The 27,552-nt window shown below is 38.0% G+C and overlaps 1 protein-coding gene across 1 annotated transcript in view; it reads left to right on the top strand.

Moving 5' to 3' along the window:
* Positions 1-27,552, top strand: part of IL13RA1 (interleukin 13 receptor subunit alpha 1) — a 70,356-nt gene that overhangs the window by 6,793 nt on the left and 36,011 nt on the right. The window contains exons 3-5 of the mRNA XM_077145390.1: positions 6,167-6,305; positions 11,547-11,667; positions 24,105-24,292. Of these exons, the coding sequence (XP_077001505.1) occupies positions 6,167-6,305; positions 11,547-11,667; positions 24,105-24,292 (448 nt within the window). The remainder of the gene's footprint in view (positions 1-6,166; positions 6,306-11,546; positions 11,668-24,104; positions 24,293-27,552) is intronic.

The following is a 27,552-nucleotide window of genomic DNA, read 5'->3' as shown; positions in this document are numbered from 1 at the left end:
TTCGCAGTGTGACTGTATGATTGTGAAAACATTGTGTCTAATGCTCCTTTTTTCTATGGTATGGACAGATGAGTAAAAAATATGGATAATAAATAAATAAATAATAGGGGTTACAAATGTTAAAATAAATTGAGTAGATTGAAATACTAGTGATCAATGAAAGGGAGTGGTAAGGGTTATAGGAAAAAATAGGGGGAGCAAAGGTTAAAATATATTGGGTAGATGGAAATACTAGTGGTCAATGAGAGGGAGGGGTAAGGGGTATGGGGTGTATGAGTTTTTTCTTTTTTCTTTTTATTTCTTTTTCTAGAATGATGCAAATGTTATTAGAAATGATCATGGTGATGAGTATACAAGTATATGATGATATTGTGAGCCATTGATTGTACACCAAGTATGGAATGTTCATATGTTAAGAATGTTCGTGTTTGTGTGTTGTTTTGTTTTGTCAATAAAAATGTTTTAAAAAGGAGTAGAAAAAAAAGAATTATGTGATGCAAAAGTAAATGGTCATGGTGCTGATGGCAGTACAACATTGTGAACATAATTAATAGCACTGAATTATATATTTGAAAGTGGTTAAAAGGGGAAATTTTAGGTTGTATGTATTATACTAGAATAAAACTTAAAAAAAAAAAGCACCATAGAAGGGGTGCACGGGTAGTGTAGTGGTTAGAATGCCTGCCTTCCATGCGGGAGACCTGAGTTCAATTCCCAGACCAGGCACCCCCCCCCAAAAAAAAAATACCATAGAATCTTTACAACACAAAGAATGAACCCTAATGTAAATCATGGACTATAATTAATAGTACAATTATAAAAATGTTCTTTCCTCAGTTGTAATAAACATACCACACTAATGCAAGGTGTTAATAATAGGGTGGTATATGGGAACTCTGTATTTTATGCATGATTTTTCTGTAAACATACAACTTCTCTAATAAAAAAAAGCGAATGGCCATATGGAAAGTAAAAACATAACATGTTGGTAGCAGATGAGGTTTAGTAGACGGTATCTTAATGCCTGAGGAAAAATGAGGGGAAACATTCAACCTTTCCAGTCAAATGTAGGCAGTCCATGCAAGTGAATTTTTGCTGAAGGGATTGAGTAATTTCAGGTTCTCTATGATAATCTTATTCAATGGCATTTTCTCTTGATCCTTATTGGTTTTTAGCTTCTTCTAATTGACAGGTTCTTCAAAATATCCAGTCATCGGTTCAAAGCTGTTTTGTATCTTCTTTCATTGTGTGTGTGTGTGTGTGTGTGTGTGTGGTCAGGGGTGATGAGGGGGGCTGTTTGGGGTTGAAGTTTTTACTTTGTTGGTTGTTTTCAGAATTGGGTTCAGTATTTTGAGGAGGGACAATGAGAAGTTGTTCATAGTAACAGTACTTTGGATCTGTGGATTGTGAAATCACTTCGCTCTCTCAGCGGTAGAAGCAGGATGAGCAAGAACTAGGTTCTAGTTGGTGTACTTAGCTAACTCAGTGGCCTGGGGGCAAGTTACTTAACCTTAGTTTCCTCATCTGTAAAATGTGGCCCTAATCATTTTCCTGGGTTGTTACAACAAATAAAATAATGTATATGAAAGCTAGTGAGGATGGAAGAGTCTCTTGAGGAAAATTTGCTCATCTGCCATCCTCACCCCTTTCATGCTAATGTATTAATTGATAGTTTAGATGTTATTTGATAAAGAATTGAGGCTAGTCAGAAGTCTTTGCATCTTAAAAGAGGTCCCCTAAAGGTAGAAGCCTTCATTTCCAGCAATGAAATTCTAGTTCCTCTTTTCACACTGTTTGCTTCCTCTTGTTCCTAAGGAGGAGCAACTGAAGTCTTGGTAGTTCAGCCTTGAGAAATTCAGAGAAAGACTCTTAAGTGTCTCTGGTTGTTATCTCCATAGTCATTTCAGTTTTTAATTGAAACTCTGAAAGGACACCTCTTTTTTTCCTAACAGGTCCCTTTTCATTAGCCTGCAACTGTGCTTCAGGATCTGTAAGGTAGACATGCTGATACTCTAGTCCAGAAATGAGGCTAATTCCTCCCTGTACTCATAGATATTTAGAGTAAGAATAACTTCAGGAGGCAGCGGAGTCAGATAGAAGTGAGTTTGAAATTTTGGCTCTTCCCCTTTCAAGCTGTATAACCTTGGGCAAGTCACTTAACCTCTCTGAGCCTCCATTTCCTTGTATGTAAAACAAAGATAGTAATAATATACCTACTTCATATGGATGGTGTGTGTATTAAATGAGATTACATTTGTAATGTACCTGGTACAGGGTAAGTGTACAATAATTGTTAGCTATTATTATTATTGTTATTATTGTTGTTAGGTTGAACCATTATGAAATTGCCATTTGAAAAGTACCTATATTATTTGGTTCTACCTAATAAATTATCATTTAATCCTGTCCTCTCTATTTTGCCTCTGGAAAGACTAGATAGAGACCATAAAGCCTTCTTATTTACTTTAGACATTTTACAGTGTTGATGACTATCAAACATGCAGTTGTGAAAAACATGGACTCCTTTCATTCAGTGATGTGGTGATTTCCTGTATGGACCATTCAGAGTTTACAATCCTGAGTATGAGAATGAGCAGCAAGAATGATTTCTCTCTTCTGTCTATGTCTTTTGGCATAACATGACATTAACATCATCAGAAAAAACCGTGGTGCATATATCTTTGAAGCATATTGAAGCAGTGGCATGATGATAAGTTTGTACATGTTAGTGGGTTTATGTGATTGTCCAAAGGTATTTAGTTGCTAAATGAGATAAACTCCGGAGTTCACGTTCAATCTTCAAATTGGAGGAATAGCAAGCTGAGAGGGATTTTAGATGATTTTTTTTAAAGGATTATGATAAGTGGCTATCCTTAATTATTGCTTTAGCAATATCTAATAGATTCCCAATCTGACAAGTAGAAGGATTTGACACTAGATTTTAAATATCTTTCATCACCAATATATAGGCAAGTCCCACTTGGTGAATTAGTCGAACGATTGTTGTTATGTCCAATCATCCAGAGAAGCAGAAGCTGAAGCTGACTCCCTTTCTTCTGAGAAAGGAATTCTGGACTCTGGAAAAGTGCATTTGAGCCAAATGAACATTGGTCCTGAAGAGGAGGGATCAAATCAGGACTCCGGCCTTGGATTTGGATAAATTTTCAAATAAGGCCTGATTCCCAAAGGGGTGGAGTTTGTCATACAGCAGCTACCAGTGGAATGATTCACTGAACCCAGAAGTCATGTGGGAGCCAGCACACGTAACCTCATCAAAATCTGGGAGAGTAATTTAGTTGCTTGTCTGTGAGACGTATGCTTGTCTTGGTGATCATTAATGATCTGGGTTCCTACTTTATTCATTACAGTTTCATAGCATTTACTTCTAACTTTGAAAGAGAGTTAAGAATTTTTTTTTTAACTCTTTCCCCCTATAGTCTCTTTTCTCAGTTAGTTTTTTATTCATATGCCTAAAACATACGGTTCAGATTTAAGAACTAAAATAGTTTTTCAATTAAAAAATTCCATTATAATAAAAATTCCTGCATAATAAAATACCTCAGCCCTCTAACTAGGGCAATATCTAATATATTAAGGAAACTGGGATTTTTCAAAAATGATTCTAATTTATGGCATTTAATCAAACATTATCCCCTGGTGTCCTCAAAGGACAAATGTAGCTTCCAAACAAAAATTATCAGTGAACCTCGGGTCGGGGTGGCTCCTTCAAAATCATATAGGACTTGTTGCTTAGTAAAATTTGCATTTGGAGACTTCCTGCCCCATTACCACGATCCTGGGGACTGGCCTTCAACTTCATAGGTTCAGAAACTTCATCTTCTCAGCACACAATTCATCTTACTTTGCAGTGAGAACTATAATGGTGAAGTGTTCCAAGAAGCTTCTTGTCAGCATATCAGGTGTGTTCTGTCCCTGTAAAGCAGAACCTACAAGGGAAACCAAGTTATGAGGAATCAGGAATTAGTTGTGAAGATGTACTTGGCTAAGAATAGCTGAAGGACTCTTTAAGAATAGGCATGGCTTTGCTGATAGAACAGAAATACTCAGTTCATGTAACTAGATCACCTCTCTCCCTGCCAGGATTTGCCTCCCAGATATTTCTTTTTTTGTGTGCATCCAGGACTGACCAACTCCCTAAGTGTTATTTTGCTTGGACCTAAGAGTCATTCTGCGTCTATGAAGTGATTTTTCGTGTCTTTGCTATGGTTAATTGGCGATTTGCTAATCTACCACTTAGAGGACATGCTTATGTTCTAGTTTGGGGGGATATCTCACAGTTGCTGTCATGCTCAGCATGCTCAGACATGTGAAATGGCAGAAAGCTCCTTGGGGTGGTCAACAGAGGTAACTATGACAAATCTCCCCTTCGTGGCCATCAGCACGTATATAAAAGGAAATGCTATCTCCGAATTGAGTCAGAAACTATTGCAAAAAAACAGGAAGCACTTTCGTTGGAGCTCTGATTAAAATTAGCTTTACTATTAATTGTTCCAACTCTGTCAATTTGGGAAATTTTAAGTTCTTAAAGAGCCCTTTATTCTTATTATTTTAAATCATAATAATCAGGTTTCTGATTTACATCTATATGCTGTCTTTAAGTTGGATTTCTATGCTTCCATAAAACTTCCCTGCTTCTCAGAATGAATCTGGTATACTCGGTGCACATAGCAACCTTTTAAATTGGTATAGGAGTGTGTGAGAGATAGTCAAAATATTCAAATACTACAAAAAGACATTCAGTGAAAGTAAGGCTCTCGTCAGCTTCAGGCTCCCCTCCTTTACTTTCTCTCCACAGAGGTGACAGTGATTATTGGATTCTTAAAGCAATTCTTTTTGTTTTGATCTTACTGCATCTGCTTGGAACTGAATTTTGATAATGTTATTGTGTTTCTTTAAAAATTGCTTTTAGACATCTGATTTGTTAGCATGGTAGTGTTATAAGTAAGTTTCATAAAATTTTGAAACTTACTTTGAGGGAAATTGTCTCTTATCCGTACCAAGTTTTCTCAAAAGTAGCACTGTTGACATTTGGTGCAGGTAATTCTTTGTTGTGGAGCTGTCCTGTGCATTGTAGGATGTTTAGCAACATCCTGGGCCTCTACCCACTGGATGCCAGTAGTACCCCCCCCACCAAGTTATGACAACCAAAAAGACTCCAGACCTTACCATACGTTTCCAGGGAGTGGGCATGGGGCAAAATTACCCCCAGTGGAGAATTCCTGATCTATAGCATTATAAGAACTTGCTTTTTTAAAAACAAATTTACCCTATAAAAGTTAATGCTTACAAAGGAGAAGCTAAATCTACTTATCATTATGCCTAAGAGTCACCCCCACAGAATCTCTTTTGTTGCTCAGATATGGCCTCTCTCTCTAAGCCAACTTGGCAGGTGAATATGACTCCCAGGGGTGTAAACCTCCCTTGCAATGTGGGACAGAACTCCTGGGGTGAGCTGGGACCTGGCACTATAGAATTGAGAAAGCCTTCTTCACCAAAAGGGGAAAGAGAGAAATGAGAAAAAATAAAGTATCAGTGCATGAGAGATTTCATACAGAGTTGAGAGGTTATCCTGGAGGTTATTCTTATACATTATGTAGATATCCCTTTTCAGTTTATGGTATATTGGAGAGGCTAGAGGGAAGTACCTGAAACTGTAGAGCTGGAGCCTCGTTTCTTGAAGATGATTGTATAATGATATAGCTTTTATAATCTGACTGTGTGATTTTGAAAACCTGGTGTCTGAAGCTCCTTTTATCCAAAATATGGACTGATAAGTAAAAAAGGTAAGAATAAAAAAAAATAATGGGGGAGAGATAAGGGGTAAAAAAAATTAGGTAGATTTAAATACTAGGTCAATGAGAGGGATGGCTAAGGGGTATGAGATGTATGAGTTTTTTCTTTTTTCTTTTTATTTCTTTTCCTGGAGTGATGCAAATGTTCTAAAAATGATCATGGTGATAAATACACAGCTATATGATGATATTATGAGCCATGGATTGTATACTTTGGATAGACTGTATGGTGTGTGAAGATATCTCAATAATATACTTTTTAAAAAAACAAATTTAGAATGTTAATGTTTAATTATGTAAGTGTATTTATGTGTATTTGCTACAGTAATGCCTCTTTTATTTCCTGCTTTTAGAAAATTGCCCCAGAAACTCATCGTTCGAAAGAAGTACCCCTGAATGAGAGGATTTGTCTGCAGGTGGGGTCCCAGTGTAGTAGCAATGAAAGTGAGAAGCCTAGCATTTTGGTGGAAAAGTGCATTTCACCCCCTGAAGGTATGAAGTGAAAGCACTAACTCTTGTGTTTAGAGAATAAATCCAAATTATCCATATGCTTATTGTCATTGTTCATGAATTCGTTCTTATTTTCATTGTTCATGAATTTATTCAGTTTTCAAACATTTGCTAAGTCTAGTAAATGTCATGCATTGTGCTAGGTAATGGTAAGGTAACAATGAATAGGAGGATGTCCCTGCTTCAAGGAGCTCACAATGACTTCACAAACAATGCCTGATAGTTATATAGCACTTAATAATTTGAAAAATGATATGCACACATACACATCTCTCCTAAATTGAGCCTCACAAGTTAGCCTTGTGAAGTGAGCAAGACATTAATATCTTGATCCATTTTATGAGGAAGAAGGGAACTGAAGTGACTTGCTCCAGATCACAAGTGACAGAACTGAGACTAGAATCTAGTTCTTCAGATTCCAGATTCAGTGCTATAAAAAACCCCAAACTTTATCTTATTAATTATTGTGTTAGTTTCCTAGGGCTGCTGTAACGAAGTAGCACAAACTAGGTGGCTTAAAACAACTGAAATTAATTATTACACTGTTTTTGAAGCTAGAAATCCAAAATCAAGGTATTGGAGAGCCATGCTCTCTTTGAAGGCTGTAGAAAAGAATTCTTTCTTGCCTCTTCTAGCCTCTGATAGTTGAGAACAGTTCTTGGTGTTCCTTGGCTAGTGGCAGCATAACATCTGTCTCTGCCTCCATTTTCATATGGTCATCTTCCTCTGTTGTTTGTCACTATGTCAAAATTTCCCCCTTCTTATAAGAACATCAGTCATACTGTATTTAGGGCCCACCCTAATTGAGTATGACCTCATCTTAACTTGGCTGTATCTGGAAAAAACCCTATTTCGAAATGAGATCACATCCACAGGTTCTAGGTGGACATGGATTTTGGGGGGATACTATTCAATCCAGTACAATTATATGTGGAGATTAGATTGACTGATAGAACATACTGGGGAAAGATGTTACAAAAGAAAAATGAGTGCGATGGCCCAGCTCTAACACAGAACTTGCCCTAGGAAAAGCTGTTGGTTATCTGTTTCCCTACTCCCTTCCTGCCCATCACCCAGTGTCCTTCTGATCTTATGTCATATGCAGGTGATAGTATATACTGATTAAGAGCAGGGCTACCAGAGCCCTGCTGTCAAATTTTAAATCCCAGCTCTGCCAGCTACTAGTTTTGTGACTTTGAGAAGAGTACTTAACTATTCTGTGCTCAATTTCTTCATCTGTAAAATGTGGGTGATAAGACTACCTATCTCCCAAGATTGTTGAGAAGATTACGTAAGTTAATATACGTAAAGGGCTTAGAACAGTCCCTGGCAAAGAGTAAATGTTGTGCTGTTCCTTGGCTGTCCTACCCTATCTTTCCCACCTTCAAACCCTAGCACTACATGTCGTGTGCCCCAGACTATTCTCTCTAACTGCCTTGTATTGATCAAAAAAATATGGGGCAGTACTTATAAAATTATAAAATGCAGTACAGCTAGAAGGCTGGGAGCATAGATTAAAACAATTTGCCTGCCCTGTTCTCATTCCTTTGGAAGTTTAGTAAATAATCTGAAAAAAAAAACAAACACAATAGTATGATAGTAAAATGCTGGATGAGGGCTCAGTGCAGTATGCTTGCCCTGAGATCATAAGAAATAACAGGTTTACATTTTATGCAGAGGCAATTAATTTAGAGGCATGATAGCTTAATTCAAAAGGATTGCAAAAAGTGGATATTTCATGTCATAAAAATTTTAGGGCTCCTAAGTTCACAGCACAATAGGCAACTACTTGGAGCAAAGTTATGCTTAGCTTTCCCCACAATTACTTAAAGAGGAATGCTTATCTAAAATTTTAAATAAGACATGTGCTAGTATTAATTAAAACACCAGAAAATAAATTATACCTCAATAAGTTTTTAAAAGGCAAGTAGATGTAAAAGAGAGGATGTGGAGAAATTGGAACACTTATATATTACTGGTGGGAATGTATAATGATATAGTTGCTATGGAAGACAGTTTGGCAATTCTTTAGAAAACTAAATATTGAGTTGCCCTATGACCTGACAATACCACTACTTGGTATATACCCAGAAGAGCTGAAAGCAGTGACACAAACAGATATTTGCACATTGATTTTCATAGCAGCATTATTCACAATTGCCAAAAGATAGAAACAGTCCAAGTGCCCATCAACAGATGAGTGGATAAATAAAATATGATGTATACATATGATAGAATGTTACACTGCAGTGAGACGAAATGACGTCCTGAAGCATATAACAACATGGATGAACCTTGAGGACATAATGCTGAATGAAATAAGCAAGACATAAAAGGATAGAAACTGAATCATTTCACTTTTATGACCTTAGTAAAGGTAAACTCAGAAGCTTATAATATAGATTATAGGGGATCTAGAGATACACGGAAGCTAGAGATGGGTGAACAGTTAGCTAATGAGGTTGAACTCAGATATAAGGAAATGAATAGAAATGAATGCAGTTGATTAGTGGGTCTGTAAGTGTTATTACCAAATTGAAGGTGAACATGCTTGAAAGACGTTGTATAGATCCATGTATCCACTAATTAACACTGCAAATATAAATAAGTTCTTGCATGAACTACTTCACAGGTATGAATCTTGTACAAAGAGTGTATAATTTGTGGGTATAGGGGGAAAACTGCTTTTGCAAACTATGGGCTATTTTAACAGGAAAACATCAACAGTACCACAGCAATACCAGGGGTACATAATAAGGGGAGGGACAAGAGTTAAGGGAAGGTTTGGATTTTCTATTTGGTGAGGGTGTGTTTATTCGTTACCTTTCTCTTGGGAACAATGAAATTATCTAATATTGAGCATGTTGATGATCTGTTGTCTTTGGACTTTATGCATGATGTCCAATGAATGGAGGTGGCTGAAGGATGCACTGACTGAGAAATAGATTGGTGAATGATGGTGTATAATATGATCGAATATTGTGCGGCTACAGAAAGGAATGAAGTTGTGAGGCATGCAATGAGGTGAATGAACCTGGGGGGCATTATGTGATGCAAAATAAGCCAGAAACAAAAGAGCAAATGCTATATGGTCTCTTTCAAAAATAATTATAAGAAAACAGAGGCCTAGATTGGAGACTCTTATAGCAGCTGCATTTAGTCCGGGGCTGTATTTGTTATTTCTCTATTTTTGGAGGCTGTATGTATATGTATAACCTGGTATTTCTGTGGAACTTTGGGTACCTGTGTGACACATAAGACTCAGAGTAGGAGTTCTACATGTCTGAAACTCAGCATTGCCACATACAACATCTGTTGAAGAAACCATAAAAGAGATCAGGCTTTAAAAAAAAAAAGAATAAAGAGATCAGGCTTCAATTAGAGATAAGAACAAAGCCAATTGGGTTGGTACTAAAGTAAATCAGAATATAGGAGTAAAGATGACATTGTCTATATTTTAGAACTTCACCTACCCAATAACACCAAAGGAACAGAGGTTTATTTTGTCCAAAACCTAAATTTTCTGTAGCACTTAATCCAACCCATCCTGTCTGGATAGATCATTTAAACAACATAAACACATAGAGAGCAGAATGGGAATGAGGGCTTATAATTCTGTATAGTTTAAGGTAATGCCCAGATACATCCCAGAGTATGCTGAACAGATCATTTAAAAGTGTTTGCAAAGGGTGGGCCACAGTGGCTCAGCAGGTAGAGTTCTCACCTGCCGTGCTGGAGACCCGGGTTCGATTCCCAGTGCCTGCCCATTCAAAAATAGAATAAAAATAAATAAATCTATATATAAAACAAACAGAAAACAAACAACAAAAAAAAGTGTTTGCAAAGTCCCTTGAGGGAAGGGTTAAAAAGATAAGGAACTATTAAGCTTTACCACGAGGGAAAGCCCTGATACTGTCTCACACATTAGGGACTCCCATGTCAATAGGCTAAACCCTTGATCTTAAGGCTTGCTCTTGTGAAGCTGATTTATGTAGTAAAGAAGCTAAGAGCCTACGAGTTACTTCTGGAGGACCTCTTTTGTTGCTCAGATGTGCCCCCTCTCTCTCTAAGCCCAGCTCTGCAAATAAATTCATTAACCTTTCCACTACATGGGGCATGACATCCAGGGGTAAAAGTCTCCCTGGCAATATGGGTTTTGTGACTCCCAGGGATGTGCCTGTCCTTGGCACCGTGGGGTTGACAACCCCTGTGTGACCAAATGGGGAAAAGAATTGTAACAAAATGAGGTATCAGTGGCCGAGAATTCAAATAGAGTCAAGAGGCTATTCTGGAGGCTACTCTTAGGCAAGCTTCAGTTAGACATTGCTACCTACCATAACTTGCCAAACCCCAACTGAAACCATTCCACACAATCCTAAAGAACACCTAGGGCAATATATAAGATTCTAGAAAGTTTCTATGCACTAGGGTAGCTTTCCAGAAATCTACAACCTCCAGATGGGTCCCTGGACAAGATAAGTCCTAAAACCTAGAGGGACCAACCTTTCCAGAATATCAACTAGTTCCATTCCCCTATCCTATACTATTGACAGCCCTTTTCAACATGAAAAATATAGAATGGGCAGAGTCCAAATACCACTAAAGATTGGGACAAGGATCAAAGGAGAAAGAGGAGTTATAGCAGAGAAGATAGGATTTAATAAATGAATATGACTGCTCATTATATCGATATTTCTTTTATTCTCCAGTGCCTTGGAGTAGCTGGCAGGAAAGGCCTCAAATTGTGGAACTGTAACCCCTACCAAACTCTGAAATATTCTATAACTGCTTGTTACAATGTACTTTGAAATTTATGGCATTTTTGTATATATGTTATATTTCACAATAAAAAAAAGACAAGTAGATGTAATAAAGGTTGTTTATATTTCCACTTTCATTAGGAATTCCATAGTACTTTCCTATACTTGATGTATTACTTGACCATTATCCTTTCTCTCCAGTTAGGGGTACAAGTGTTAGGGTGCTCAGAGATAGAAAAAGTGTTTTCATAGCATCCAGAGTTGAGAGAGAAAGCTGTAAGAAAATTTGATTTGGGTTTTCTCTTTCCTGGGTGCCTTTAGGGTAAAAATGGGGTAGGGGATTAAGGATTACTTCTGTGGTAAGGCAGCATGAAATAGCCCCATAATCACCATGTACCAGTGAGTTGGCTAGTTTGTGTTACAAAGAAAGAATGGTCCCAAACTCTTGACCTGGGTTTTCTAGGTGATCCTGAGTCTGCGGTGACAGGGCTGAATTGTATTTGGCATAACCTGAGCTACATGAAATGTTCGTGGCTCCCTGGAAAGAACACAAGTCCTCACACTAATTACACTCTGCACTATTGGTGAGTATGTACAGGAGTTTTCCAGGGAAAGGATAGATCTGCTTGGGTCAGGAGTTGCTGGATCCAACCTAGTTAAAAAAAAAGAAAGAAAGAGCAGCCTTTTCTTTTCTGCAAACTTAAGATGATGGGCAATTTACTTCATTGGAAAATGTATCTTCTTCTGTGGTCTACTTTATAAGAAAGCTTTTTATTTTGAAATAATTAGAGATACATAGAAAGTTTTTCTTTCTTGTGAATGCACAGGGAGGTCTCACGTATCCTTTACCTATTCACATTGCCAGAAGACTATTACTGGCAAAGTTGAGAGGCATTAAAAGTGAAGCCAGAGGGCAGTGAGATGGTGTGATTCAGTCTGAAGGTTTTTTTCCCCTGATATCAATTGTTTTCATTTGAGGTTTTATCACTCAGCCACTCTTGGTACCTGCTGTTTCTCCTTGCTTAAAACGTGTCAGTGGCTCCCTGGTGGTTTCATGATAAAGTCTAATCTCTTCTGCATGACAGACAGCCCTTTCTGCTTTGGCCCTTGTCAAATTCTCTAGCTCCAGTCATATGTCCTTCCATATGCCTCCACCCCTCTTACACCCTACCCTTCAACCCACACTGAACTGTTTTCAGTTCCTCAAACTCGCTCTTCACACACTCTTAAAACAGAATGATGGAAGTATTCTGCATCATCCCCAACCCTCACCCTAGAGCATGTGCCTTGCCTTCTCACCTGGATGCCTCTTATTTGTCTCTGTTTCAGCTCAGACATCACTTCCTCTTCAAAAAGCCTTCCTTAGCCTGTCAAGTCTAGATACGTGCCACTTCACTGTGTCCCATGGAAACTTGAACTTCCCCGTGTCACAGGAGAACATAGTTCTTCCCCTGTGTTGTCATTTCCTGTTTATTTGCAGCCCTCACCAGGCTGTGCTCTCTCTTGAGAACAGGGGCTGTGTTTTGTTTGACCCTAGTGTCTGACACATGGTAGATGCTCCATAAATAAGTTTTGAATGTTTGGTTGAAGCAAAAGTTAGAGAATATTCAAGGTAGGGGTGAGGACCAAGGAGGTACAAGAAACTCAGGAGCATTACAGTTTAGGAATAAAAGAGCAGAAGGATTGAGTATATCTGACTCCCAGAAGAATTGCTAATGGAGGGACCAGAGAACCAAGCCTTAAAAGGAGTAGCCTGGATCTGTTGATGTCACAGTGAAGTGTAAGGAGAGCTGTTAATACACACTTTTAAGATGTCTCATAAGTTGCTAGCATTTCCCTGTTTGTTATGGTATTAACCCTTATTGCTTTTGCTGGAGTTATTGATGAAAGCATAGGAATGCTCTTATAGCAGTCACATTTAGTCCAGAGCTCTTAGTTATTTCTAGATTTTGAGATGCTGTGCTATGTATGTATAACATGGTATCTCGCTAGAACTTTGGTACCTGTGTGACAGATAAGACTCAGGGTTGGAGTTCTGCAGCTCTGAAACTCAGCATTGCCACATAAACAACTGTTAAAGAAACCATAAAAGAGATCAGGCTTCAATTAAAGAGAAGAACAAAGCCGATGGGGTCAGGACTAAGGTAAATCAGAATACTGGGATAATGATGACATTGTATTTTAGAACTTCAGTTACCAATAATCAAAGGAAGAGAGGTTTATTTTGTCCAAAACCTAATTTTTCTGTAGAACTTAATCTGTTTTGACCTCTGGATAGCGCATTTAAACAATCCAAACACATGGAGCTTGGAATAGGAATGAGGGCTTATAATTCTGTACAGCTTAAGGTAATGCACAGCTACATCCCAGAGTATATCGAGCAGTTAATTAAAAAGTATTTGCAAAGCCCCTCAAGAGAAGGGAGAAAAAATATGGAACTCTCAAACTTTACCCACCAGGAAAAACCCTGATACTATCTCAAATATTAAGGACTCCTAAGTCAGTGGTCCAAACCCTTGGTCTTGAGATTTGCTCTTGTGATGCTTATTTATGTAGTGGAGAAGCTTAGCCTACCTATAGGTATGCCTAAGAGTCACCTCTGGAGGACCTCTTGTTGCTCAGATGTGCCCTCTCTTTTCCTAAGTCCAGCTCTGCAAGTAAATTCATTACCCTTTCCACTACATGGGACATGACATCCAGGGATGGAAGTCTCCCTAGTTGGGTGGGAGATGACTCCCAAGGATGAGTTAGCCCTGGTACCATGGGATTGACAACACCCTCCTGACAAAATGGGGGAAAAGAAATATAAAAAAATAAGGTATCAGTGGCTGAGAGAGTTCAGCTAGAGTGGAGAGGCTACTCTGGAGGTCACTCTTATGCAAGCTTCATTTAGAAATTGCTACCAACCATAACTTGCCATACCCCAACCAGAACTATTCCTGTTAACCCTAAAGACACCTGGGGCTCTGTCTGAGATCTATAAAAGTTCCATGCACTATGATTACTTTCCAGAAACCTACAACCTCCAGATGGTTCCTAGGCCTGAAATGCAGAAGGGTCAGCCTCTGTAAGAACATCAGCTAGTTCCATCCTCCATCCCATATTATCAACATCTTTGCCCAACATGAAAAAGTTAGAAAGGGCAGAGCCCAAATACCCCTAATTATTGAGAGAGGGGTCAAAGGAGAGGGAGTAATTATAACAGAGACATTAGGAATTAACAAATGAGTATGGCTGTTGAATCATTATGTTGATATTTCTTTAAGTCTCCAGTATCTTAGAGCAGCTAGAAGTAAAAAGCTAAAATTATGGAAAAGTAACCCATACCAAACTCTGAAATCTGTTCTACAACTAATTGTTACAATGTACTTTGAAATTTATTGCCCTTTTGTATATATTTTTCATAATAAAAATGTTTTTTTAAAAAAATCACAAGGAGGAGGTTCCACTTGACCAAGATGTCAGTGTAAGATGCTCCAGAATGTTGTTTCTCCACAGAATCTTTGAACAGCTAGCAAGAACTGGTAGAGCCATCTTCCTCAAAACTCTGGAAAACAATTAAAGGGTTGCAATAACTGCACAAGTGCTGAATCAGAAAAATGCAGCTTTAAAAATGGTAGAAGAAGCTCATAATGCCCTTGCTGGCCCTTCCTCTGTACCTCTCTGAATTGGTGCCAGCCTGTGTTCCCTTTGTGGGTCTGTGGCCCTGTTCTGGAGAGAGTACCATGAGTCCTTGGTGCATACAGGGGTGCCTATATGTCAGTGTCATTCTATCAATGGCAACCTAAAAACTGAATTAGGAAATTCGTCTTGAGCTTATCCTCCCAGAACTTGCCATGCAGGCAGAAGCAGCTTGCAGAAAACTAAAGCAGTGTAAGAAACAATTAAGTCAAAATGGCCTGGGCAAAGAATTACCTGCTTCAAGAACCTACAATAAAGCATCTGGAAGGGAGGCAGGCGTCTATATACTACCAATGAGCAATCTGAAGAGGAAATCGAGAAAAAATTCCATTTATAATAGCAACTAAACAAATCAAACATCTAGGAATAAATTTAAGCAAGGATATAAATGACTTATACGTGGAAAACTGAAAATAAAAGAAATCAAAGACCTAAATAAATAGAAGTATATTCCCTGTTTATGGATTGGAAGACTAAATATGATTATGTCAGTTCTACAAATGTTAAATAAATTTAGTAGATTGACATGCTGGTGATTGGTGAAGGGGAGGGGTAAAGGATATGGTATATATGTTTTTTTGTGTTTCCTTTTTATTGCTTTTTCTGAATTGATGCAGATATTCTAAGAAATGATCATGATGATGAATATACAACTTTGTGATGATAGTGAGTTACTGATTATATAACAAGAACAGAATGATCATATGATAAGAATGTTTGTGTTTGTATGTGGTTATATATCATCAATAAATTAAAAAAAAAGATGTCAGTTCTACCCCTAGTGACTTACAGATTCAACACAATCCCAATCAAAATTCCAACAGTCTTCTTTGCAGGAAAAACAATAATCAGATTTATATGAAAGGTTAAGGGGCCCCAAATAGCCAAAACCACCTTGAAAAAGAATGAAGGTTAAGGACATATGTCCCAATTTTAAAACACGTTACAAAACTACAGTTATCAAAACAACATGGTACTGGCCCAAGGACAAACATATAAACCAATGAAATTGAATTGAGAGATCAGAACTAAACCCTCACATCTATAGCAAACGATTTTTGACAAGGTTGTCAAAACCAGTCAATTGGGACACTCTCTTCAACAAATAGTCCTACAAAAACTGCATATCCATATGTGAAAGAATGAATGTGGCCCTCTACTTCACACCATATTTAAAAAATCAACTCAAAATGGTTTGTCACCTCTATAAAAGAATCAAAACTCTAAAACTCCTAGAAGAAAACACATGATGAGATCTTTAGGACCTCTGGTTGGACTGTGGTTTCCTAGACTTTTTTCCTATATCTCACTGATATGAAATAAATAGAATAAACATATTCATGGAGTCAGAAACTAGAATACAGTTTGTGAGGGGCCTGGGTGTGTGTAGGGCATAAGGAGTTATTGTTTAATTGGTACAGTTTCCATTTCAGTGATGGAAAAGTATTGGCAATGGATGGTCATGATGGTAGCACAACATTGTGAATGTAATTAACACCACTGAAATACATATTTGAATGTGGTTAAAAGGGGAAATTTTAGGATATATATATGTGTGTGTATGTGTATGTGTATATATATATATATATATATGTTAATATGTTACTAGAATAAGAATTTTACAGACCAATAGGACTTTTGGAAACAGTGAATCCTAATGTAGACTATGAACTATAGTTAATACTATATGTGTAAAAATACTGTTTCATCAATTCTAACAAAGGTATTAACCTCATGCAAAGCATTAATAATAGGGAAAACTGTGTGTGTGGGAAGGGGTGTCTATGAAAACTCTACTTTCCTACATGATTTTTCTGTAAAGTTACAACTTCTCTAGTAAAAAAGCACAGAAGAAAAGCCTGGGGAAACCCTTCAATGTGTCTGTGTTCATCTAAGGAGTGAGAAAGGAAGTGAAAAAGTCTTTAAGCTGCATCTCATTCCATGGAATACTGTACAGCAAAGTAACCCAGGTGTAAGAACTGTGGTAGCACTAGAGGTAAATGGTAGTCTAATCCTTGGGGTTCTTATAAGATAAAAATAGGTAAGTTTTTTGGGGGCACATGCTAGCACAAACCAAGTACTAGTACATATTGCAAAGAAAGTACTCCCTCTAAGTGAATGAATTACAAAAAATTGAACCTATCAATTCGAAAAAGTATTCCTCTTCTTCTGAGTTGAGGCACCCACTTGCCAAAGCCAGCAGCAGACAGTGCTTGGGGCAGACTTTCAGCACTCAGTTGATGCTTTTGAATAGGGCACAATCTGTATGATCATTGAAAGTGGCCCAGAAAGAATTCCCAAAAGAGTGATAGTTCTCTGCCAATCAAGGTGTGCAGGTATCAGGGATCCCCACTTTTTGTTATACGAATTCCCAGTTGATCATTGATGTGGACTCTTTCTGTACTGTGGACCCGTGCTGTCCAATATAGTAGCAACTAGCCGCATGTGGCTATTTATATTTTAAGTTAATTAAAAATTACCTAATTAAAGCTTCTGTTGCTCAATCTCATTAGCCGTTTTCACATGTGGCTGGTGACTACTGTATTGGACAGAACAAATATAGAATTTTTCCATCATCCCAAAGTGCCGTTTGACAGTGCTGGTGTAGATTGTATATCTTCTGCCCTCTCTACTCCATAGCTTATTCTTTTCTGGAGCCACACTGGGTTCAAATCCTGTCTCTCTTCCGTACTAGCACTGTGACTTGATTTGCGGCAAATCCCTTCTGTCCTTTAGTTTTGTAACCTGTAGATTGGGGATAGCAATAATAGTGCCTATTTCTTAAGGTTGTTATGATGGCTGAGTTATTGAATGTAATGTTTGACACTGTGCCTATTTGCTAATATGTGTAGAGAAAGCCCTCAATACATGATAGCTATAATTATGGTTTTTTACTATTTACCCCCACTCCCTTGCAGATGTAGGCCACTTCCCCCCACCTCACAAAATCAGCACCTAGCCCATACCTTCTCTTCTCCTGCTCTATCTCCCTTCCCTTCCTTTCCTCTGAGTAGGTCCTTTCCAATCAAAATCTCAAAAGAAAAAGAAGGTAACACAGTACTTGTTATCGAGCACCTAGAATTGGTTTAGGTATCAGGGTAAAGCACTTCAGACAAACTGTAGAAGGTTGTTTCCCATAATCTCCAACCAGAAAATGTGACTGTCATTTTGTAGCCTAAGGGCAATTACTGGGTCCCTGCAGGAATAGTATGGCATTGAAAAGAGCTTGACCTTAACAGCTACAAACTAGCCATGCCAATGAAGAAGTTCTTACAATGTCAATCATCTTCAGAGTTGGGGAAATAGTTTTTAATTTGTCCATTTTCTCCTTGTGTCTGAAATGGTATTCTGTGGAGAAATTCACATTGTGAATTTAAATAGGAAGTGCCCAGATGCCTTTATTACTTTAGATTATCAACTAATCTTTAACAAAGAGTCAACAAAAGTTATCTATTCAAAGCCAGTATTTTCCACTTTTATTATTTCCAAATCACAACTTAAAAAAAATGGTATCTGGGGTCCATGAGAATATGTGAAACACTCAGGGTACCAGAATGAAAAAAGAGATTTAAAACAGTGCCCATTAGAGAAGTTCCTTTCATATTTTAAAGAAGAAGAAACTAATTTCCTACATGTTTTTGTTTAGTTATGTAACAAAACTGTCATAAGTTTCTTCAGTTTCTGTTTTTGCATGTGGGTGGAATACATTCTAGGACTGACTGATATAAAAACTAGCCATAACAATGACTTAATTTCTGAAAGACTGTTTTCATCTATGAACCACAAAGGCCTGCAACCAGGAGAAAATGCTTAAGTATTATCTCTTGAGGGACAAGAACATTTTCTACATTGAAGCAGTTCTTTGCACTAAGCCTTTGAGGAGTAAACACTTTAGGTCTGAGTTTTTAAAATCTGATATATAACAGAATCCTCTGAAGAATTGCTGTAAAATACTGATTGCTAGACCCTGGATGAACCCTTCTAAGTCAATGTCACTGGAGAGTGTCTGAGGAAACCGTATTTCATTCTACATTTCAGATTACTACAGTTGGTCCTTTCTGGGGTGACCTTCCTCCCAGAATTTGCCCTCCAGGCAAAAGCAGCTAGAGTCATAGTGTAAAAAGCTTTAGAGGCAACATAAAAGTGCACAGATGAAGATTCCCAAAGAAAAGATTCCCAGAGGAAAGAAAGCTTTCTTCTGGAGGTGAAACAATTGCCTAAAAAGTGCAATCGTAAAAATTGTACCACATATCCAGAGCAAGAATTGGATGAATAAGAGCTGAAAAAATCTGATCAGTTAAATATGGGCTATTTTAAAGGTATAAAATAAGGTAGACTAAGCATAAAAGGAGAGCCTTAACACAAAGCCAATCAATAAAACCCTAGGCAAGGGAGAGAAAGTGGCCTTCAGAGTAAATTCATTAAGATAATCGAATGCCTAGACATTAGAATAAAATTGAAAGCCATACTAAGAAGTGGGAAGATATAGCCCAGTCAAAGGGACAAACATCAGAGGAGACACAGAATTTGAAACAACTAATCAAAGATATTCAAACAAATCTCTAAATCATTCAAGAAAATGAAGGAAAATAAGGCTAAATAGATAAAAGATATTAAGAAGACAGCGTGTGAGCATAAAGAAGAGTTTGAAAGTATGAAAAGAAACAACAGAAATTATGGGGGATGAAAGGCACAATAGAAGAGATTGCAAATACTTAGAGAGATTTTGAGGTTCAAGATGGCAGATTAGGAAGTATTAAGATTCAGTTCTATCTCCAGGGCACATAGTAAACTGCCAGGATCTGTCTGAAACAGCTGATTGGAGGTCTCTAGAGACCAGCAGAACACTATGCACCATTTAGGGAGGAGCAGAAGGTAGAGACTGACAAACTGCAGTGAAGCGCTCTCTCCCCACTATGGAGGCTAGTACCCATCCCTTATTGGCATGGCAAACTGCTTGGAAGCCATGTCCTGGCTGGAAATAGAAGCCCTCTCCCAAGAACAAAGTGGGGCATAGGGGGAGACATGGCCAGTCACCAATTGTGGTTTTTGATTAGCAAATTCAGACAGCTTTGAGAAAATCTAGTTTCAACCCACTCAGGATAGAAAGCGGCTGGAAGCCTCTGTTTCAATCCCACCCCATGTAGGTTGGAAGTGGGGCTCACTGTGAGACACAGTAACATCTCGGGGCAACAGGGAAGTTTGTGGGAGGGTGGCTCTTCCCCCAAGAAAAGAGTGGGGTGGGGAGTAGAACATGGCCCAGTGCAGTTTGTGGTTGTTGATTAGGCAATTCAGATCTCAGGGTCTGGGAGCTGAACAAGGCTTAACCCGCCCCTGCCAAGAGTAGCTGGCAGTCTCTGTCTCAGCCATGCAGGAGTGGCATCAGTTGAGAATTAAAGACACGTTACCACCTTAGGACTATGGGGAACAGTTGGCTGAAGAGCACCAACTAAAGGTTACACCAGTAAAGCAGTTTCGGGGAGCTTATGTAGAGAAGATAAGCATCCTTCTGGGTCTCATCCCCAGGACACTTTGGAACTGATCTAAACCCCCCTCAAGGATCCCTGGGCAAGTTTTGACTAGGAAAACTGACCTGAGAAGGTCCTTTCATCCCAGAATTAGACTTCCAGGTAAAAGCAGCTAGAGATAACAAAAGGAGTGTTAAAAACATATAAAGGCGAATCAGTGTTCCTGGAAAAGGAACAGAGGAAAGGAGGCTTTCTCCTGGGGGTGAAACAATTGCATAAATAGTGCAATCTCAAAAACCATACCATTTATCTATGGCAAGAATCAGATGAATAAGCACTGAAAAAATTATGGTCAGTAAAATGTGTTATTCTAAAGGTCTAAAACAAGTTGAACCAAGTGTCAAAGATGAGCTTTAGCACAAAGCCAACCAACAAGAAAACCCCTTGGCAAGAGAGAGAAACTGACCTCCAGAGTAAACTCATCAAGGCAATATGATTCCTAGATACCAGCAAAAATTACAAGCAACACTAAGAAACAGGAAGATATGGCTCAATCAAAGGAGCAAATTAAAACATCAGAGAACTCAATTCTAAATATATGTGTTTAGCAGCCTACCTAAAAATAAAAATAAATGAAAATTTCAAAAAACAAAAACATCAGAGAAGTTACAGGATTTGAAACAAGTAATCGATGTTCAAGCAAACCTCCTAAGCCAATTCAAGGAAGCAAAGGAAAATATGACAAGAGGGATAAAGGATATTAAGAAGACACTGTGTGAGCATCAAAAGGAATTTTAAAGTATTTAAAAAAAACAGAAATTAGGGGGATGAAAGGCACATAAAACGGATTAAAAGTATACTAGTGGGAGGCAGAGCAAGATGGCGGCATAGTGAAGTGTGGGATTTAGTTTGTCTTCCAGAGCAGCTAGTAAATAGCCAGGAATAATACAGAATAACTGCTGGGGGGATGTCAGTGGCTGGACACACAGTGTACACCAGGTGGAATGGCTGAGATCCCAACAGAACTGTAAGTCTCCCAAGCTGCAGAGGCTGGCACCCCTCCCCCATTGACATGTCAGGCTGGTTCCCTGAAGGGAAAGGAAACAGACTTTACTAGTAGCAAGGGCTTAGCTCAACCAAGCTCCAATTGCAGAATTAACAAATGCTGACTACTGCAAACAGGCACTGAACAGAGATAAACCTGTAATAAGCACTAAAGGAAACAGAAGTTTTCACCTTGGCTGAGAGGAAGTGGGGCTGACAAAAAAAAAAAAGAGGGTTTTTTAATTGGACAGCACAAAATACTGGAAAAGTGCTGGTCCCCAAGAAAAGGGGGCACATAGAGCCTGGGTTGCATAGAGCCACATACTAAGTCAAGTTCTTGATTGGCAAACCCTGGGAGCGGGGCTGCAGCTCTGAGAAGGCTTTTTGCTTTTTATTTCTTATTTTATTTTATTTTTTACTTCTTAACAGCTCATTATGTAGAAATGCAAGCACTCTCAGGCTCCAGCACTGTCCCAGGCAAGTACAGAATGAAGGCCTGTCTGAGAGAAAATGTAACTAGTCAAGTGAAAGGGCTTAATTCCCTAAAGGGTGTATCTTCCACAAAAAAGGGAGGGTGGGCCCAGCTCAAGTGGAGGCCCTCCTTCAGAAATTCAGTCCTCAGGGGCTGGAAAACAGAAGCAATCAAAGTCCGCTAACTACCTCAGCCTCTGTCTCAACCACACCACTGACAGGGAGAGACTGCTAAAATTGAAGGCACCACATCACTTTACACCAGTGGGGAGCTGCGTGCTGAGCAGAATATGAAATGCCCAGAGTCTAGAAGCTTCATAAGAAAGTTCAATAACCTGCTGGGTCTCACCCTCAGGGGAAACTAATACTGGCTACCCTTTCCTCCTAGACATAGGCCTGTCTGGTCTGGGAAAATCTAACTGGGGTCGATAGTATCTGAGGAGACATTCTTCAAAGAAAAGCCCCCAAAAAGGCAGGGCAAGAAACAGAGCTGAAAAATTCTGATCTGTTAAACAGAACCTATGCTAGAGGTCTAGAATAAGTTGAACTGAATATTGTCAAAGGGCAGATAGAAAACAAAGCCATCTAGCAAGAAAACCCTACGTAAAAGAGTGAAAACAACCTCCAGAATAAACTAAGGATATCAAATGCCTAGACACCAGCAAAAAATAACGAGTCATAGTAGGAAAATTGAAGATATGGCCCAGTTAAAGGAACAAACCAGCACTTCAAATGAGATATGGTAGTTGAAACAACTAATTCAGGATGTTCGAACAACATGCAAAATTCCATCAAAAAATCAAATCAGTGAGTTGAGGGAGGATATAAAGAAGATTTGGGCAAACGTAAAGAAGAACATGAAAGTTTGATAAAACAAATCGCAGAACTTATGGGAATGAAAGGTACAATAGAAGAGATTAAAAAAAAACAATGGAGACCTACAACAATAGGTTTGAAGAGGCAGAAGAAAGGATTTGTGAACTAGAGGACACGGTATCTGAAATCTGACCCACAAAAGAAAAGATAGGGAAAAGAATAGAAAATATGAGCAGGGTCTCAGGGAACTTAATGACAAGATCAAGTACACGCATATACATGTTATGGGTGTCCCAGAAGTAGAAGAGAATGGAAAATGAACAGAAAAATTAATAGAGGAAATTATCACTGAAAATTTTCCATCTCTTATGAAAGATATAAAATAACAGCTCGAAGAAGTGCAGCATAAGTCCAAATAGACGTACTCCAAGACACTTACTAATCAGACTGTCATATGTCAAAAAGACATTTTGAAAGCAGCAAGAGAAAAACAATCCATCACATAACACTTACTAATCAGACTGTCAGATGTTGAAGACAAACAGCACCAAACTATAGAGGTGAATGTGGTTAAAAGGGATAACTTTAGGGTGTACATATTACCAGAGTAAATATTAAAAGATTAAGCGTAGTACTGAACAACACAGTGAACCCTATTGTACATGATGGACTATAATTAATAGTACAAGTATTAGAACGTCTTTCATGAATTATAACAAATGTGTGAGTCTAATGCAAGGTGTTAATAATAAGGTGGAAAATACACCTAATGTAAAGTATGGATGATAGGCAAAAGTATGATTTTAATAATCTTTCATCAATTGTAACAAAGGTACCTATTGTTAAAAAAAGAACACTGATTTTAGAAATGCTATCATCAGTTGTAACAAATGTTCCACATCAGTGCAAAGTGTTGGGGTAGGGTATTTTGGGAATCCTGTATTTTATGCATGAGTGTTTTGTAAACCTACAACTTATCTAAAAAAAAAAAAACAAAGAAAATGAAGAATGTGGAAAGGGCTGAAGACTGGATGTGAACTCTCTGGGAAAAAGAGGAGGGAAAGGAACACAACAGGAAAAGATTGAAGAAACAGTCAGATGAGCCAGAGGAGAACTATGGAATTCAGTGGATGAGGCATTTTTAGGGAGCATGAAATTTCTAATCTTGGCTTCATAACATCTTGTCTTATACATACAAGGACATAGATTCAGGACTCCTATAGTTTTCATTGCCATTGAAAATACCAATGTGCATTGAAAAGGAATGTTCTTTTCTTTCTAGAGTATGAGATGGAATCATATTATAACATAGGGTTTTGAAAAAGCTATCTTGCCTTAATGCAAATACAGCTTTACATGGACATTTTTAGTCATTTTTTGAAAAGTTCTGCCCTTGTTTTTCTTTTTGATTTTTACTGTTACATACATACAACATAATTTTTCCCATTCTAACCACTTTTCAAGTATACAGTTTGCTCTTTTTTCTTGAATACTTTGCTTAAAATAATGCAGAATCTTGTCTCACTTTATCATTTATTTAGGCACAGTGGCCTTGGAAAAATTCTTCAATGTGAAAACTTCTATACAGAAGGTCAACACATTGGTTGTTCCTTTGATCTTACTAAAGTGAAGGATTCCAATTTTGAACAACACAGTGTTCAAATAATGGTCAAGGATGATGCAGGAAAAATTAGACCAGTCTTCAATATAGTACCTTTAACTTCCCGTGGTAAGTTTTAGAAGTCTTCTATGACAATGTGGATAAAAGTTTATCCTTTGAATAATCAGTATAAACAATAAAATATGATTTGGATTTTATGGTTTTCCCAACACAAGGAACTATTTTTTTGTAAACCTTTCTTTGATAGATCCTTTTCTAAAAAGTTTGGAAATTCTAATATTTAGCACATGTACTAGATGCTTATTCCTATTTACCTATGAGTACTCAGAGCAATTAGTTGAAGAACCAAGGTTAGAAAGGAGATCTATTCTCCTTTCACTTATGCTGCTTGAGAGGATGGTGCTGCAGAATAAATATGATCACATATACTTCCTGAATAATCTATCTTTTGGTTAGAAAAAGCTTAAATTAATGGTTGTGTAATCAGGAGTGATTAACATTTTGTATGGCACAGAGCAACCAGTGTAGCCATACGCTGGCATATACCAGCTGAGTATCAGTCTATTAGAAAGAGCCCTCATCTTGAAATAAAAATATCTGGTTGAGGTCCTACCTCCTCCACTTTGGATGAGATATATAAATTCTCTTTACTTGTTTCCACATCTGTAAAATGGGGTGCATAATTCTTGAACTCAAAGGATTGTTGTAAGATCCAAATGATATAAGATGTACAAAAAAGTATTTTATAAATCTCTAATGCTGAATGCTATAAACATAAATGGTTTATATATTTGTTTTAAGATACCATCAGAGATTTCATATTCCAGCTAAATGTTATGTAGATGATTTATAGGCAAATAGCCATCAATGGACAAAGATTCCTGAGTCTGTGAGCAGAGCACTAGTGATCATCCCTTCAGAGAGTCATAGAAGTGAATTCTAGTGATGATCCAAAGGCAGCTTGGTTTGTAGGCCAGGGTAATGAGGTTGCGGACACCTAGCTAAGTAGGGTAATCTAAAGCAAAGCCCTTCTCTCTCCTCCCATGTGCTTGTCATACTGTTCTAGATGGACATTTTAAAGGTCATATTAGTGTTCTTCTTCCTGGGTATTTATGGTGATATAAAGGGAGCTCCTTCTCAGCTAGAAGATGACATCTTCAAGTAGTTTTCTGTGTATTACTCATTCTTTTCTATTGATGGGTCTTAAGCATAGCTGACTCCTGAAAAACCAAATTGACTGGGCTGATGATTTCAATAGTGGTGAGTGAGTGACAGCTTGGCATGGGTGAGTGACAGCTAGGGAAGCCCCATTGTCTCTGGTGCCTTCTACCCATCAGGTGGAGAAATATCTGGACTCCAGTACTTCTTTTCTTTATTCTGTATGTTGTAGCTGCATATCCTGATTATATACTGGCCCTTTTTAGCCAGATGCAGGTCAGAGTTCATGTCATCTGCCAAATACCACAAAGGTGTTTCTTAAATCTATTTTATAAGGCCGTTTTTTTCTAAATTTTTATTGCGATATCTTCACACACATAACATCCATCCGTAATATACCATCAGTGGCTCAGAATATCATCACATAGTTGTGCATTCTTCACCATGATCACTTTTAGAACATTTGCATCACTCCAGAAAAAGAAATAAAAAGAAAAAAGAAAAAACTCATACATATCATACTCTATATAATGCATAAGAATGACCTCCAAGATAACCTCTCAATTCTGTTTGAAATCTCTCAGTCACTGAAACTTTATTTTGTCTCATTTCTCTCTTCTCCCTTTCGGTCAAGAAGGCTCTCTCAATCCCTTGATGCCAGGTCCTGGCTCAACCCTGGGAGTCCTGTCCCACATTGCCAAGGATATTTATACCCCTGTGAGCCATGTCCCACATAGAGGGGAGGGCAGTAAGTTCAGCTGTACAAAACTGTTTTAAATAAATTTCCTCCATTAATTGTGGCTTATCAGAAATTCTAGAACTATACATCTGAGCATATAAAGCCATTGAAAGCATCAGCCCTATTTTAATTTAACTTTGTGACCCTGTGTTATCCCTATCCATATATATCTCTCATCAAAATAAATTCTGGAAGAAAAGATAGACAATAAAGACTGAGACGTATGATATAGGAATGTCTAGAGTGGATAGTGATGGTGACTAAATGTTCAAATAAAAAAATATTTTTGCATGAGGGAGAACAAAAGAATGTCAACATTGCAGGGCGTTGAAAATGGATGGTATACGGTAAAAAGTACAATCAATGAAAGCTAGGGTCTATAGTCAACAGTAACATTGTAGTGTGCTTCCACTAAATGTAACAAAGGTATTATGACAAAACTAAATGTCAACAGATAGGGGGCATCGGGTAGGTATATGGATTCTATATGGAAGTAAAGGAAATGTCTTCATATAGATTATGGTGGTAAAGGCATGTCTATATACATAGGTTGGATTGTATGATGTGTGAATAAAACTGTTTAAAAATGAACAGAGAATTTTACAACAAGAAATGGTAAAAAAAAATTATAGACAGCTATAGTAATGTTAGATAAAATAAATTTCTAAAATAAAAAGAATGAACAGAGAGAAACAAGTGCTAAAGAAAATGTGGAGAAAGAGATGTACCTATTCAGTGTCAGTAGGGAAATGAAAGGTGCATCCCCTTGGAGGGCAGTGTGATGGTTCCACAGGAGGCTAGAGGTGGGGTTGCCCATTGCTCAGTGTCTACCTGGAGGAACTGAGTGTGGGGACATGAATGGACATTTGCACACTGATGTTTATGATAGCAGTGTTCACAATTCACAATGGATGGAGGTGGCCTAAGGGTACAACAGCTGAGGAATGGAAGGGGGAACTATGGTGTGTGCATACAGTGGACTACTGAGTGGCCACAAGGAGAAATGAAGTTGTGAGATTTGCAACCAGGTTTATGAACCTTAAGGACCATATATTGAATGAAATGTCAGGAAAAAAAGACAAATGTTATCATACCTCAATCATACGGACTAATTATAATTATAATATACAAACTCGGTGAACTGAAGTTGAGGGCATGGATTATCAGGTTGGGGCCTATTGTAAAGGGTCCTAGATTTTAAGCTCTTATAGCAATCACATATATTCAGGAGGTGTACCTGTTATTTCTGAATTCTGAGATACTGAGCTGTTTGTATATAACATGGTCTCTCCCAGAAACTTTGGGTATTTATAGAACACCTGAAACTCAGAGTTAGAGCTCTGAAGCTATGAAAGTCAGAGTACCCTATACAGGAACTGTTTAAAAAGTTGAAAAAGGGATCATACTTTGAGTAGTGATATGAAGGAAGCTGATCTGAATACGACTAAGGTAGAGCAGAATACAGGGTAAA

The sequence above is a fragment of the Tamandua tetradactyla genome, chromosome X (genome assembly GCF_023851605.1).
Source record: "Tamandua tetradactyla isolate mTamTet1 chromosome X, mTamTet1.pri, whole genome shotgun sequence".
NCBI classification, from domain to species: Eukaryota; Metazoa; Chordata; class Mammalia; order Pilosa; family Myrmecophagidae; genus Tamandua; species Tamandua tetradactyla.
This window is presented reverse-complemented; position numbering and strand designations above follow the sequence as displayed.